The sequence below is a fragment of the Colius striatus genome, chromosome 1 (genome assembly GCF_028858725.1).
Source record: "Colius striatus isolate bColStr4 chromosome 1, bColStr4.1.hap1, whole genome shotgun sequence".
Taxonomy (NCBI): domain Eukaryota; kingdom Metazoa; phylum Chordata; class Aves; order Coliiformes; family Coliidae; genus Colius; species Colius striatus.
In genome coordinates this window covers 147850358-147867327 of record NC_084759.1, presented here as the reverse complement: position 1 = coordinate 147867327, position 16970 = coordinate 147850358, and the positions used below count along the sequence as shown (strand labels likewise).

General features: G+C 40.5%; 1 protein-coding gene across 3 annotated transcripts in view; it reads left to right on the top strand.

The window, feature by feature from the left end:
- The first annotated feature begins 8217 nt into the window (after positions 1-8217).
- GNPTAB (N-acetylglucosamine-1-phosphate transferase subunits alpha and beta) overlaps positions 8218-16970 on the top strand; it is a 45905-nt gene continuing 37152 nt past the window's right edge. For all 3 annotated transcript variants that reach the window (XM_062011169.1, XM_062011176.1, XM_062011183.1), the window contains exons 1-2: positions 8218-8384; positions 13090-13175. In XM_062011169.1, the coding sequence (XP_061867153.1) occupies positions 8268-8384; positions 13090-13175 (203 nt within the window). In that variant the 5' untranslated portion in view covers positions 8218-8267. The remainder of the gene's footprint in view (positions 8385-13089; positions 13176-16970) is intronic.

The window sequence follows — 16970 nt, the reverse complement described above, 5'->3', positions numbered from 1 at the left end:
GACTGCTCAGAAGTAGAACTAGATCTTCTCAGGGAATTAAGGGAGAGAGAAGAGGAAGAATGCATTGCTTGTAAAGAGAAAAGGAATGTATGGTGAAATAAGGGAAGAAGGATGTGACAGACTGGGTAAAGCTGAGGAGTGCTGTGGTAGAGATGATATTGGCTGGAACAAAAGCAGCAGTTTTCAGACATAGGTTATGCCAGAAGGACATTTACAGGAGGAATCCAAAACACTAACTTCTGGAGATTACTGTGTGAAGAGTTCAAGATGGTTTGTGGTGTCTCTTCCCTTCCTCTTTGGTCACATGCCAAACGTCTGTAATCTTGTTTCAGTAACAAAAGCAAGTATAGACAATTCTCACTTCTCATATGAAGTTCAGAATGGCAATAACAACAACTTACATTTGTGAAGTCTTGTGTTGTGAAGCATTTATGGCCTTACAGTAATATTTTTGACAAATAATGTAATTCAGTTGTAAAACAGTTGTCAGGTGTTACTGTTGAACAGAAAATATGTTTTACTTTTGCTCAGTTTGGTTTTGTTCCCTCTATAGTTAGCTAGTGTACAATATCTAACCAAATGTCTCACTAAAATATAATGTCTCAGCTGTCAAAAAAAGTGAGCAAGTAAAAAATATTGGCAAGTCCCTTAAGAATGAAGAGAGGTAACTACTGGGTTGAAAATGTGCAGTTTCCCCCCATTTTCACTTTCCAGTGATGTTTTTCAAAAGAAAGAGTTTAATGAGAGAAATCTTTGTTTCCATAATGCATGAGCTATAGACCAATGTGGACTACAAAGGGCAAGAGAGAGACTGCTTAGCTGCAGCTAAACCATTCTACAGTGGTTTTATTCTCCCTCACTCTACATGCTGAATCAGGTAGTGCGAGAGTTTGGCTCTGTCATTTTAATAATTTTGTCAGTGCATTTTTAGGGAAAAGGCAATCATTCAGTGCAAAATGTCGCCTTATCATCTAGGAAAAACTATCAAAAATATTTTTTTCTCAACATCAGCAGAGGCTAATGATGCACTATGTCCAATATAAAACCTCCAGTAAATGGAGAGTACCCAATGCTAAAAAAATCAGATCCTATTTTCATATCTTACATAGATTTCTCAGAACAATTTAGGCATGTTGGTTTGTCTGCCTTTACCACAGCACCACAATGGCCTATATTGCTAAATACGGGTAATTTGACTATTTCTTCCTGTTTATACCATGCTTTGCACATTGCTGGATACATCACTGTGTGCTCATTTCATAAACTTTCTTCTTTTGTGTCTAGTAACAGCTGACACCAAGGTCTCACAATGCCACAGAGAGCAGCTACATGTGCTTCAGGGTAATATTACCAAATTTCTTTATATTGGAACTGCTTGTTTCAAGCTGATATAAATGTAATTTTACAAATCCTAAATATTTTGTCCAATTTTGTTTCCTCAATTTTAATAAATTGTGCTTTCCATCCCTTCTTGGCCTTTAACAATGTCCTTCATAGTTCTTCTATATCAAATACTTGTGATGTGTAGCAACTCTGAGAAGACCACAAATTATATGGAATAAAGGCAGAAGATTTGTTCTTGCTCAGTACAAGGGCAGTGAAATCAGTATCATGAGCCATAAGCAAATGCTCAACTTTGTACCCTGACCGTGAGCATTGCATTAATCTGTGACAGCAGAGTATCACTGCTTCTCATTTGTGGACTTTGGATTGAGGAAAAGCTGATGCAGCTCTGGGAGTCCCAGAGAAAAGATTGTGAGCTGTATCTAGGTCTTGCCTGTACTAGGCTATTCCACACTTGTGAATGGCAGTGGCAGACAGGTGTCAGGTTTTACAGTAGTATGACTTGTGGACTGTTGCAGCTCATTATCAGAATTCAATAGGAGATGGGAAGTGGTGCTGTAGGCAGCAGCATCCAGAATCTGGCCATTAGAGTCCACTTGTGAGGGCTGTTACGTCTCATAGGGCCATTTGCCACCACCCTGCTGGATAAAATCTTTTTGGTCCTTCTCCCTGCATAGGTGCTAAGGAGGATTCAAGGTTTAGGTTTTCTGAGGACAACAGAGTAATTCTCTGTGAGTGTAGGGTACATGAAAATAAAGGACTCATGATGAATTCTTATCATCACATTCTGCAATAAAATATAATTGATAAACAACAGGTAACAGAGATCTTGTAGTAATTATTTCCACTCTGCTCTCTTTGTAGTGTCTTTTTAGCATTTTTAGAAATAGAAAGTATATTTCCAAGCAACAAAGGAAATTGTGCATCCTAAAAAGGTACTTTTATCAATTTCATCCCTCTATCTTATGCTGTAATCCATATGAGGTGACTGAGAGCTAACTAACCACAACTAAATACTCTTCTAATGTTCTGAGTTTCTATCCTACTACTGTCATGTAAAAAGCACGTGCCACTTCATACAGCCACAAAATCATCTTGACCACTGTTTGTCACTAAAGGCAGCTCCATTTTTTTCTGCTAAGTGTTCTGCTAACTGAAGAGCACTAACTACTCTGCCCGTTCTAATCATCCAATCCATACAGTCTGTCTATGTGCTATTACAGCTTGGTAGGATCAACAAAAGAAACACATATTCCAGCCCTATTTAACAATGACATTGATGTACTAAAGGCCCTGTGTTTTCAATGTTAAAATACAAAATAATACCTTTTTACCCTTTAGAATAATCAAACATTTCAGAGAACTAAACTTTATTACAGAAAATTCTATTCTATTCTATTCTATTCTATTCTATTCTATTCTATTCTATTCTATTCTATTCTGATAGCTGGATATCAAGAATAATGAATTCTAACTGTAAATTTTCCAAAAGTATGATGAAATTTAATCTTAACAAACAAGATTATATTTTTATAATCATTTTTGGTTTGCATGGCAAGGTTTTGGTAGTGAGGGGGCTTTAAGAGCAACTTCTGTGAGAATCTGCAAAAAGGTTCCTCTATGTCCAATAAAGCCAATACCATCTTGCTCCAAGATGGTCTCACCACTGGCTAAGGCTGGGTCAGTTATCAAAGGTGGTAGCACCTCTGCAGTAACATATTTGAGAAGGGGGGAAAAAGTTACTGCCCAAGTGCAAACTACAGGTAGAAGGGAGTGGTGGGGAGAAAATGTTTTAAGATTTAGTTTTGTTTCTCATTGCCTTTCTATGTTCTGATTGGCAATAAATTAGACTAATTTTACCCAGGTCGAGTCTATTTTGCCTGTGATGGTAATTGCTGAGTGATCTTCCTGTCCTTACCTTGACCTGTGATCATTTCATTGTATTTTTTCTCCCCTGTTCAGTTTAGGAGGGAGACTGATAGAGTGGCTTTGGTAGGCACCTGGCACCTAGTCAGGGTCAAACCACCACAATAATGGATCATCTTTATATACATTATATATATATATACTAAATCATGACTTGGAGAGACTTTACAGACTCTTTCATCCACTCCATTAGGGATTTTGGAAACAGACCTACAAATATGATTTCAAGGCCACAATCTATTTAAAATATCACTGCCTGTTGCTAGGATAATTTCTTTTTAAGAAGCAATGACTTGCCATAAAACAAACAACAAGCAAAACCTAAGAACAAATGTCAGATTCTGTACCTGGGACAGTATAACACTGGGCACAAGTATAAACTGAGAAAGGACTGGCTGGAGAGCAGCCCTCAAAAAGGGATCCAGGGCTGCTGGCTGACAGTAGGCTTTGTATGAGTCAGCAGTGGCCCCTGGTAGCCAAGAGGGCAAACTGGGTTGCATCAAACACAGTGTAACCAGCCAGTCAAAGAGGTGACTATCCTGCTGTATTCAGGATTGGTGCAGCCTCACCTTGAGTACTGTGTGCAGTTCTACACCTCACAATTTAAGAAGGATGTGAAGGTACTGAAATGGGTCCAGAGAAGGAGAACAAAGCTGGTGAAAGGGCTGGAAGGCATATCCTGGGAGGAGCAGCTGAGGACTCGATGCTTGTCTAGTTTGGAGAGAAGGAGGCTGAGGGGCAACCTCCTGGCTCTGTACAGCTTCCAGAGAAGGCAAAGCGGACAGAAAGGAGCTGAGCTCTCCTCATAGGTACCCAGTGACAGGATGTTTGGGAATGGCTCAAAGCTCTACCAGGAGAGATTCAGACTTTATATTAGCATCTGCTGCAAAACTCTTCTATGATAATAGTCACTTAAAACTTGTCACAGGTAAGTCACTAGCTCTGTTTACTCTTGCTTGCCTGATTTGAGACACCTCTGAATGCTCTAAAGTTCTGAGCCGTTAGAGTACTACCAGTTAGCTCCTGTACTGTGAAAAATCCATTCTAAAGTGGAAGCAGGCATCAAATGTGCTCAATTTTGTCTTTGCCTTTGTGCTTAGTAGTATTTGCTTCATAGAGGTGCCACAAGATTAATTCCTATTTGTGAAACCGGCCATACAGTGATGAACACTGCAAGCCTATGAGGGTGTTAATTCTCTCAGCACAAGATTCATTGAGTGAGCAGTGAATAGGATTTTGGCTATCAGAGAAGCTGAAGATTCTAAGTTGATAATTTCTGGTCTTTTGCCTCAACAAAAGATAATTACAGTATTACCTCAGATATTTATCTCCTGCTCTTCTCCCTTCCCATTAAATTAGACTGCAAAAGATTTGGAAAGAGTATTACAGAATACTATAGCTGTTCTAAGGAAGCAACAGTGTGAGTGAGTGCCGTTTTCCCAGGGTATACATGAAGAAGAGTAGCAGCAACTCCTGCCTTCCTCAAGCCTTCGAACATTACAGGATCTCCGGTCCCATTTTAAAAATTAGTTATTATTAGTTACTCCTTTTAAAAGTAGCTTCTACCCCCTATTAGAAAGAAGGTCTAACTGTAGTAAGAAAAAACATCTCAAATTTAGACAGGTTTATGAGATCATGATCAGGTATGTTTATAACGACTTGACTGCTTATTTAGATTACTTCATATTCCACAGAAGGCGTGCCTTTGTTTTAAGTGTGGCTACGTGCATCTTCAAGTTAGTACAAATACAAGTACAGTTAAGTAGATTATTCCAAAAGCCCGGTGATTTACATGGTTGGTGATTTGGCAAGGCCCTTATGTATATGTGTTTGATTAGGACAGCATCTAATTTGTAGATACTCTGACACCTAGTGGAATTTATTGCTCCAAGCAGGATATCTAGGTTCATTTGCTGTACAGTGACTGGGGAGAATGAAGAAACTATTCCATTCTTGGAACAAGAAGAAGATGCTTACCTGGATAGCTACTTAAGCAATGCATTAGATCAAATGGGAATGGAGAGGGGAGAGGAGAGGAGAGGAGAGGAGAGGAGAGGAGAGGAGAGGAGAGGAGAGGAGAGGAGAGGAGAGGAGAGGAGAGGAGAGGAGAGGAGAGGAATTTGGCCCAAACCCTGCCCTTTCACAGACATGCTCACAAAGGTGGCTGCAAAGTCATGCAAAGTAGCTGATCTATTCTGGTTTTGAGCTTGGAAAGACTTTACAGTGACAATGTTTACATGGTAGCTTGGATTCTGGATTTACTGTGTGTGTACTCTGTCACTTGCAATTACTTAGTAAGTTGAGGGTAGCCTTGTTTTCATCCACTTTCATTCATGGTTTTGATGGAGTGAAAATGGCAACAGTGTATGAACTCATAGCAAAATAGTAATATAGAGGAACATATGGAGTATAGAGTCCTGTCTCTTGTCATAAGGTGGCTAAGCTGTCTCTCAAGGCTTGATGGGTATTCCTGTTTTTTTATGTATTCCACAAACTGCTTTCCTGATTTTCTCTTTTTTTTTTTCCTTTGCTTTGTTTTAACCTGGCGATAGTATTGCATTTAGTTCAAATAAACTTCTGATCTTCATTCTTATGAAGTGAATACACCAAAATTTTTCAGTATCTTCTAAGAAGGCGGGATCTGATTGTTCCTTTTCATGCAGTTTCAGTTAAAAAATATATTTCTTGAACATGAGTATTCTACAAGCAAGGATGGATATAGTCTTGTCATTATTTTTACAGTAGCTTTTTACATCTCTATATCTATTGGAATATTTTGTCTGGTACTGTATGCAACTACCTGAAAGGAGCTTGTAGTGAGGTGGGAGTCAGTCTTTTGTCCCAAGAAACAAATGATAAGACAAGAAGAAATGACCTCAAGTTGTGCTGAGAGGGGTTTAAATTGGTTATTAGGCAAAAATTCTTCACTGAGAGGTTTGTTAGACACTGGAATAGGCTGCCCAGGAATGTGGTGGAGTCACCATCCCTGGAGATTTTTTTAAAGCTATGTAGATTAGGTGCTTATGGAAAAGGTTTAGTGGTGGGCTTGGCAGTATTGAGTTAAAGGTTGGACTTGATGATCTTAAAGGTCTTTTCCAACCAAAATGATTCTGCAGTTTTATGAAAATCTTAGAAAGAGTATATGAATTTTAATAGCTTTATAAGATTGGTATTATATGGAAGTATTTATTAGTCTGTGTAGACGTATCATACCACACTTTGCACTAATGACTATTTTAGGCCTTGAAGTCATTCAGTTTTCCCTGTCTGATTTTCTGCATGTATTAGTAGAAAGCACTGGCTATGCAGAGCAGGTGATAAATGCTTTGCGGCTTCTGTGTACTGAGGTTGGAGGGCTGGGTTACTGCAAAGGGCCAAAGTAGTATAATCATGCTGATAATACACGATAAGGAGGTGAAACACAGCACTGTGTGCTAGGCTCTGAAACTCCGAAGGTAGCCCATGAAGGAAGGAAAAAGACGAAAAAGACTCTAACACCTCAAAAGTAAATAGGAGTAGGGCTGTACCAAAGAGCCACGCACTCTTGGACACTTCTTAAAGTAAGTACAGCCAGGTGTGGTCCTCTCACATCACAAATGTGTAAATATACTAGGACAAATGCCTGGAGATGGTCAGGTTTTGTTACTTTACACGGGGGAAATAAGAACATGAGGGTCATGTTTGTTACTCAGAAAAATCACTGCAGTGACTTTCAAGAAATACTGGAAAGACCTTTCAATGCAGGGATGAAGGTGACACTGTCCTTGGTCTCATAAGGGCCCATGACACCACATTATTTTGCTCTGGTAAGCAAAAGTGTCTCTGCCTGATTAAACTTTTGACAGTAGCGCTACTGCACTGACAGTAGCAGTGCCCTGTGGAAATCCCTGAACTTCACTGTGGAAAACAGACTGATGCAGATTAAGGATTTACCGAAGTCTGCTGTCAGCTAGTGACCTCTAGTTTCTTGATGTCATTAACTGTTGTGGAAGGACTCCATGAATAACCATCTTCTAGATGGGTGGCTCCACTTCAATTCTATGTGGAAATACACATAGAATGCTCAAATTAAATCTTGGCATATAGCTCTCCTGTATCCTTTTAATATCCAAGAATCATCCTAATCTCTCTTAGATAAGGAAAACGAATTTTCTTTGGAGCCTATCTGGAAGGATGAAAGTGCCGCTCTACTAGCCACACCTGAAGAGGTGATTACACGTGCAGAAAAAAATGTCTGGCAGGTCAGTAATTTTAAGATCACCTAGGACATTACACACCAGAGCTTCAGATTTTAAATTTTATGCTACAGATCACAAGAGATGAGGCCCAAGTACGATCGTGACAATGAAGTGAAATTGGCGTGGTTTTCCATTCCCGCGTACACATTCCACGTGCATCGACTCGCTGTTCCCCATGTCTGGGAAAGCGCCATCAGCGAAGCCCGGCAGACGCATAGGGCGCGGTGTATTTTGTGTCCCATCTGCTGCAAACACAGAACCTGATCCACGGTTCTTTAAAAAAGCTGCAGGGGCCGTTTGCCACCTCCGGCATGCCCCCGGACACTTGCACCAAGCGCTTAACGCCGTGAGCGACGAGCCAAAGAAGTAAAAGACCGTATCGGCCTGACCCCTTACTCCCTCCTGGTGTTGAGCCCTTCGGGGAGGCGGAGCGCCGCGGTGCCCAGCGGCATCCCGCACCAACCTGGCACCCGCAGCGCCGTGAGCGGCAGCAGCTTCCCACCCGCAGGACGCCGCGCGCACCCACCACACGGCGGCGCGGGCGCGGCGCATCCAGCGCCGTCCCGCCCCCTCCCTCTCTGTCGCTCGCTGCCGCCAGGCGGCGCCGCGGTGCTGCCGGAAGCGGGACGGGCGCTGAGGGCGGCGGGACGCGCCCGGCCGCCCGCCCCGGCGCACGGAGAGGCGGGCTGGGCGGAGACGGGCCGGGCCGCGCCGCCCCGCGCCGGGCCAGGCGGCGGGAGCGGTGGCCGCCGGCGGGCCATGCTGCTAAAGCTTCTGCAGCGACAGACCTATACCTGCCTGTCACACAGGTATGGGCCCTGCCTCTGCCTCGGGGGCCTCGTCCTCATGATCGTCTCCGCCCTGCAGTTCGGGGAGGTCAGTACGGCGGCGCGCCGGCGCGGCGTGGCTGTTCCCTTCTCTTTTCCTCCCTTCCTCTGGGGAGCCCCGGCCGTGCCGTGCCGTGCCGTGCCGTGCCGGCGGGGAAGGGCACTCGGCGCAGAACCACGCCTGCGGAGCAGGGAGGGCAAGGGTGCGCATTGGTGTGGGGATGTTTTCCTTTCGGGAGCCGGGTGCTGTCATGTGCAGCGAGCAGTCGGTTCCTTCGGCAGGCAGCTTGGACGTGCATGCTGACTCTGTGTATAGAGATACATATTTAGTGCGTAAGGGAGACAAACGTGCTTTACGATGGCAGCGCTCCCTTTTTGTTCTGGGTTGTTAACGGCCGCGGCTGCGAAACGACCCGGGGCACCGCGGGGCGCGGTGCTGGCTATAGGCCTGCGGAGCGGAATGGGCTTTGTGTCCCGCACGCTGGAAAGCGGCTGCGGGGCAGCTCCCTGTCGTCTAACTACCTTCCTTCCAATGCGCCCGCGGGCGGTGACGCGACTGTTAAAGTGTCCCCAGGGGCTTGTTCGGTGGTTCCTGACAGTCTTGCCGAGCCCTGGCTCAGGAGAGCTGCGAAAAACCTCCATGCTCCAGGAGCTCCTGTTTTCTTGTCTTATCCATTTGTTTGTTTCCACTTTCCGGGTGTTTCATTAGTGCTGTATTTTTATTTGGCTCTTTTAAAGCCTGTGCTGGATGTAATCTTCAAATGGCACCCGGGAGTGACAGAATCTCCCTTCCGGAGCTTAAGGAGTTAAATGTGGCCTCTCTCCAAGCTGCCTGTAGCTCAGCAGTCTGTTACATTGCTTGTTGCTTCTTACTCAGTTTGTCTGCTATTTTGTAAATGATGCAATATAACCTCCTCTCTCTCTCTATATATATATATATGATTTTATACAAATGTACATTTTTAAGTCTTCATTTCATATTACTCTGTTTTGGAAGTCATCAATAAAAGAATCTGGAAGGGAAAAAAAACCCCAATCTTACTTCAGTGTAGTCCTTGAGAATATAGTAAGTATTCAGGGAGTTAATGTATTTTTGTCAAAGGACAGCAGTGCTAGATGCAAACAGACTGGAATTTCCTGATTCCTAAGTTGTTCTCTTCCCCCCCCCCCCCTTTTTTTTTTCTTCTCTATTTCGTCTTGATGGTCTCTTTCAGATACAGAAAGAAGAGCCATAAAGAGTATTATCTGAAACTCTTTGAGTGTAGCAAAATCAGAACTTTATTTTGTGTATCTGTACATTTCCTTTGCATGAAGTAGTTCGTTCCTGCTGTCTTCCAGGGTTATTAAGCTCCTAAAACACTTGAGTGTCATCAGTGAATTAATTAGCTGTGTAGCACTCTCAGGCACCTGTTTGTACATGACTGTCCACTTGCATTGGTGATACCTTTTGGTGTTTTGAGTACAGTTTTTTTCAGAATGGGATCTTAAATCCAACTTTAGTATTTCTGAGAACTTTGAAAGTTTTTAAAAACATTTCAGTAGTCATACAAGCTTTTTCTGATTTTGCTGAGAACCAGTCGAAATCACTGCTCAGGAATATTTTCCTACCAAACCCTAGTTTGCTCCTTGCAACCCTTTTAGAGCAGTTTGGAAAGCTTAAATGCTGTTCAGGCAGTGAGCAAAGAACTGGCAGTATGATGTAGGAGTAAATTTTTGAAATTATATGTTAAGAAGAAGAAAAGTGACCAGTAATTTTTTTAAAGCTACAAACCAACCAAAACACCAACAAAACCACCCACCCTTTATGGAATATACAGAAATATAGATTTCTATGGATTTTTTTTATTTTAACAGTGATGGTAAATGAGCTTGGAAAGAGATATTTGGATGCGTTTTGCTTTTTACTTTTATGAAGTGCTGTGTTTTGGTAAAAAAATGGTAGTTTAAGGGTTTAGGAAAGACTAGGCTTTGGCAAACAAATACTGGAAGACCTGTTCTGACAACTAGTGGGAACAGAAAACACATTTCTTCTGCAGTACAGAGTCCACAATGCAGCAGCTGATAAAAATACATATAAGACTGTTTTGAAAATGAAATCAAGAAATCTTTTCTAGTAATTATCAGCTCAAACATTTTTAACACTGTGGGAAACTGCCAAGCAATAAAAAGCAGCATGAGGCAACTCTTATCAGACCCTAATGTCTGAGCAGAGTTTGCGGTTCTGCTTTTCCCCCCACCCACAGCGCCAGTAGGCAAAATTAGATCTGCTTGCTTAGATTCATGCTAATACCAATATTAATGCTGATGTAAAAATTAATGGCTAGGGGTAATAATTTGAGATTGGTAATGATGTCGTCACAGCCTCACACCGAAAATGAGCTGATTTGAAGAAAAAACTTGAGCTCAATGAATGAATGCATTAAGCATAATTCAGGAACATTTCTGCAGAAACCTGTAGGGTAGCCAGGTCTAAGCCAGTGCTTTAACCTAGTCATAAGATGAGCTTTTGCGTTTTAGGGCTGTTTGGTTGCAAACCCCTTTTGACTGCCCTTCCGTGGGTCACTTAGCTTTGTAAAATGTTTTATAATAGGAACATGCTAGAGCCACTGTTATTACCTGTCTGATACAATATCTCCTAATAGAGAGTGTCTCTTGCCTTTTTCTTAATGTTCCCTTAGTGGTTTTATAACATCAGTATGTAAAGTTGAAGCAAAGTGGCCTTGAGGCATTACTGCAACAAAAATAATGGGCCAGGAGGAAATTGTTACAGGAAAAAAGAAAAGTCAGGTGGAGAGCTTAACTTTTTTCCTGAATTTTTCTAAAGAGAACTGTCCTCGGTCTTTTTAACCATAAATATTTGCACAAAAGCAAAAAGTGAAGGCTTGAATGGTTAGAGTTTTTCTTCTGAAAACCTGTGTTATTAATATAGTAAATTATGTTCTTACTCAAATTCTTCTGTATTTCTTCTAGAAGCAAATCTCTGTGTGTCAGTTCATTGTTAGCAGTAGTAGCCATGTTTCTGTATGGATATCTTTCAATGTGTGCTGTATTCAACTAGTGTATTTGGCAGAAGGATATAATGAGTTGGACATGAAAAAGTGTAACTGTGTGTTTTAAAGACACTTGTGACTTAGTTATTTTAGAGGAGATTTTGTGTTCACCTGTGAAATCATGTGCCCTTTGTGGAAGGGGAATGTACAGATGTGATATTGGTTCCAAAGAGACTGCAGCATTGGCAGGAATTGTATATATGTGTCACCCAGCCACAGGATGGGTCTTCCCTGATCTTTATGCAGCTTTAATTTGCTGTAGTGGGCATAAGGGTACAGGTGTATCTTCTTAAAAAGCAGGAAAGAAGTCTTTATGTTACTGTTTTGAATGCCATCTTGGAGAGACGGTATATTTCATAGATACCATAAAGAAGAAATAAACAATAGTAAAATTTAGATCTAGGAAGAGTGGTGTAAAATAATACTTATCCTTTGTTGGTATTTTTTTCCTCTCCAGTACATATAAATACATACTTATCTAGGTAAAATACAGCACTATGCCTTCATCTCTACAACAGCACAAGATGCCACTGTAGTTTTTAAGACTGGGTTTTCACTGTAAAGGATATCATAGAAAATTTATCTCTGAGTAGAACTTAAATGTTTTATATTTTTATCTCAAATTACTTGTGCTTTTTTGCTATACTGAAGCATATTAAGCATTTTTAGTGCTGAAAAGTGTCATTTTTTTCCTGTTTAGCTACATTTAAGAACATAACATAAATTTGCAGCTTTCCAAAGTAATAATTGGCTTGTGATTGTTTTCCCATTATAGCTCATTTAGGAAAGTGCCAGGGGGAATGGGGGTGGCTAGCACAGGGCAGTAAGTGGGGTGCAGCTTGAAGTTTTTGCTAAGCAATGTTGATGACTGGATGAAGCTGGGGAAGACAACCCTACCTTAAACTGTGCGTTCCCACCATTTCTTATCTGCTTCAGCAATCGCATAGAGGAAGATTAAGTGCTCTGTTTTTGAAGGTTCATCTTTCTGTTGGTTTAGCTCTGTGACTTAGCTCACTGCAGGGTTGAGTGAACTTTTGTCAAGCTAAAAGGGGGTGTCAGAAATGCAAAGGGATGGAAGAGAGGCTACAGCCTGCAGAAACACTTTGCTGTTAGGTTAGTCTGACCGCATGGTAAGACGTCACCTCTATTGGGAAAGAGTTATTGTGTTTTAAGTTTGTGGCTAGGTCATTTTGCATAATTTGATATGCCCTGGCCTGGCTGCTTCTTTGCAAAGCTCAAATTTCAAAGGTGTGTATACTTCAATATGTCTTATATGAGAATAGAAAGGAAGACAAGCAAAATTAGGTGAGGTAGGATTCTCTTGCTTGGATTGAAGTATATTTAGTCTAGGTCTTAGTTTTAGGAAAATAGTCCTGAATTTTTAAGGACTAAGAGGCAAGGGAGAGCCAACCTAAACGAATAGCAGCTTAAAAAGTGTATGCAAAACATGAACTCTCTGCAAGAGAGCAGAGAAAACCCAAAGTTTCTTAAAATCAAGTGTGCTCTGAAGTGCTAGGTCTGATTGCTGGCTCAGTGTAATAACTTAACTTGGGTTATGGTCTAATCAGTTGTGCGTTAATGCATAGATTAATTTGAATGTAATGGATTGTGATTAAACATTTAAAGGAGAAAATTAAGTGTCTAATTTTAGAAGTTGGTAACATCAAGTGGGTTTTGTTTGGTTTTTTTTTTTTTCCTTTGCAGGTTGTCTTGGAGTGGAGCAGAGACCAGTATCATGTTATGTTTGACTCGTACAGAGACAATGTTGCTGGCAAGTCCTTTCAGAACCGGTGAGCTTTATTTGTAGTTGACAGTATTGCACATTTTACTGTTCAGTGAAATTTCAAATATTTAAATAAAATACTTCAGATGAAGTAAGATACTGTTGAGTAGGGCCTTATTATGTGGGCTCTAAATCTGCAGCAAATTTTAAACTTGGAGGTTTTTAAATTTTGAGTTAGTGCTTAATATTCTAGCTTAGAAGATGTTTGTCATTTGGAAGCTCTAACCATAGAACAGAGTTAAATGCATTTAATTAATCCAGTCTCTAACAAAACATCAGAATGGTGATAATGTTAATAAAGGGAGGATATGGCATTTTTCCATATTAAGATAGGAAAATATGACTACTGTTCCTGTGCACTTGAACTTTCAACTCTCACTGTTCTGAAAATTTATTTTTCATTTACCTTAGATTTTCTGTGACATCTCAGTAGGGATATTATTTAGTACAGAAGTTGCAAAGCTCATAAAAAAAAGTCTTCTGAATCAGAGTGCAAGGGAGGAGTCACAGCAAGTTGGAAACTGAGTCACATGGGTCATTTGTTTCAGCTGTGTTAACTGCTATAGGACTTCTTGTGGTTTCATCGTTTTTGTCTGAATAGTTGTGGGCTCTAGTTGCTCAGAAAGTCGGTGGACTGTAAATTGGTATGTGGAAGAAACTACTAAGGAGATGTCATCTGACTCTAAAGTGTTGGTAGTATTGACTGGAAACAAACCCCTGAAAGCAGATGCTTAATCTGCCTTGAGGTTTGTTGAATCACGGGACAGTTGAAAAGATCAGATTAGTTTATCAGACTTCAGCGAGATAAAAAGCACATCACGTTGTCAGTGAGTCCTGTGCACTTCTATAGTCTCATCTTACCTCCCTCCCTCATTTTCCGAAAGATGACAGATAAAAGCAGAGTGATATAGCTCATGTGGATGATTAGCTAATGTTTACATGTTTCTGCAGTACTGAAGTCAAAAGCATGGTCGTTTGTTCCTGTCAGTACTAAAATGCGTGACTTTGTGTTAAGTAGGGTGCTTTTATAAAATGTTTGGGTTTGTCCAAAACAAAATCACAGATCTAACTGTAGCGACGTACATATAGTCAATTTCTATTTCTGCAGTGTTTTCTTAGTTAATTTTGATTGTGTAAAGCACAACACCTTGGCTAGTATTAATTTCTGCGGGTTGTGAGCGAACCATCCAATGCCTGTAGAGGAGCTGTTGGCTGCCTGAGCAAAAGCTTCAAGTTATCGTGATCGATGCTTAACTTATTCCAGTTCACCCACATGCCTTTAATACTGTTAAGAGACAGTATGACAGAGGTTTGTTGTGATATTTGTGTGCAGGTACCAGCTTCCTGTAAAAATTAATACCAACAGAAAGTCTTTACGAAGACATGTTTTTAAAGCATCCAATAACTTTTAGAAGTTCCTTGTCATTGTTTCAATTTGGTTTTATTATCAAACTTGATGTATGCTATTAATGAACTCTGTCTTGCGGTATGCACTAAATCAGGAGTGATTTGATTGTGTTTTTAGTACTGATATCACTGCAACATGTAGGCTTCACATGATTTTTACATCAACTGATAATTGTGGGCTTCTAGTTTTGATCCTGTCTTGTCTGTTGATTTGAATTGGTTCTTATTTGGAGAAAAATAATCAGAATTGGAGAACAGGAAGCTCAATGGTTTGGAAATGAAGCAGATCCACTGCTTAGTGGAAAATAAAAACTGCATAACCTTTAGGGAATATTAAAGGACCTTCGACTGAATTGAAGTAGTGTTATCTTCTAGGAGCTTTGCAGGAAAACATCTCCGTTCTTGTCAAACAATGGGGTTATAAATGTTCATAAAGAAAACCTCAGTAGAAAATGTAGACAAATCTGTGCATGTGGACAAGCTCCTTATAATTATAAACTTAAAAAGCTCTTCTTTCTGAGTAACATAAAACCAGTGATGTTGCTAGCACTGTTAGCTAGACTTACTGAATGTTGTTCTCTGCCATAGCACGGAAAACTTCTTGTTTTGCCTTGAAAAGAACTAAATTTCCCTCCTGTCTTTTGTCCTTTGGCATCTTAGCCGTTGTACTTTCCAGGAAGTCACATCAGCTGCTAAACGTCCTGTTTGCATTGCCCAGGCTCTCACACAGTTTGAGACAGAGGAGTAGAAATTCCAATGCTTTTTACCAAGACACTTCATCCAAACGCATTTTTGCAGACTTAGTTTTGATAGAAAAATAAAAGAGAGAGAAGGAAACTTAAATAATGATATTGCATGCATGAGTGTTTTGGGTGAGAACTGTATTTTCTTACTCTTCACCAGAAAATTCTGTATTTTGGTGAATGCTGAACTGCAATTTTGCTATTCCAGGACATGGCAAAATCATATTCTAAACTCCAGTGTATGTATGTAAACAAAACATGAAGGAACAATCATCACCTTTTTAAATGTATAGACTGATTTCAGTATACTACAGCATGTGAGAGCCATCAGTGGTTGGGAAGACATTAATTGTTGAGCACAGTAAGGCTGATGAGAGGAAAAGACATGCAATTTAGAGACAGTGGAGCAGGAGTAGCAATGAAAGAGCTCAGTTGCCATTGGTGGGTAATTACAGAGATGTAACAGGCAGGTGGGCTGGGATGTTTAGAGTGGGGAGCTTAAGGTGATAATAGACTTATACTCTTCCGAAAGAGGCTGAGCAAGGTGTGGAAGTCACTGTGTGGTAGCTTGGGAGAGGTCCAGAGGCTGCTGTACTCCTTCAGCATCTGTGGATGTTGAGACAATGAGGCTTTGTCTTCTAGCTGCAGTCTGAGCTGTGAGGGAGTCTATGTAAACAAATATCACTGGTATGGAAAATGCTTCTTGACAGGTGCCTAGAAGAGGCAGCATCTGACAGGTCTGTCCTGCTCTGGCTTTATTTTCAAGCAGGATCCTATTGATGTTTTTAGGTTTGCAAGTAAAAAAATAGGTACATTTCTGAAAACTTAAAAAGAGTATCCAAAACAAGCCTCCAGTTAATTAATTGTCTTGGAATATCCAAAGAAGTTCCCAAGGTCCTTGTTTGCTGATACTAGAATCAGTAGCAAATGGGAACAATTACGATGTTTTGTTGAAATGTGTTACATAATTCCCATTTACTCAGCTCATCTTGAGCTTGATCTGTTTGCCAGGCTGGTGGTATTTGTGAAGATAACCAAATGTATGAATCCACATGAGGGAAAAACACAGCTACAAAATTTGAGGGAGAAAATTTTTATTCTTTTTCTGACCTTGAACATTTTGCAAAGGACTCTGCATATTAAAAATAGGAGAAGGATAATAAGTAAGTGCCTCTCCTGTTCTCTTTTAATTTTAAAGCAAAATGCCACTACATGCTTTTCAAAATATAAACTCTTAGTACTTTTTAAGAAGCTCTAAAGCCAACTGGAAAGCTTTGGCAAAGACTAAAAGGTGAAATACTAACAGTTACTGATTCTGATTGGAAGCAACAAATTAATTTGTGTATGACATCTGTTTTTTATTATGTTTGATAATCCCTACTTTCTCAATGAATGCTGTAAAACTGCATTAAGAAAATTTTATCTATTGGGACAAATTTTAAGCAATTAGAGTAGTGGATCTGCAAACAGTTCTCTTGCTTTAATAGCATTGCCACTGGTAATGAAGAATGAGCTTGCCATGCCAAGGTTAATTCAGAGTTGATATACCTGCATTTGACCACAAATGCCTTTCCTCTATGGAGTTTATTAGCACTTGGCTGTATATGACATCATTTCAGTGCTAAAAGATTCAGTGTAGCAAGTGACAGAAT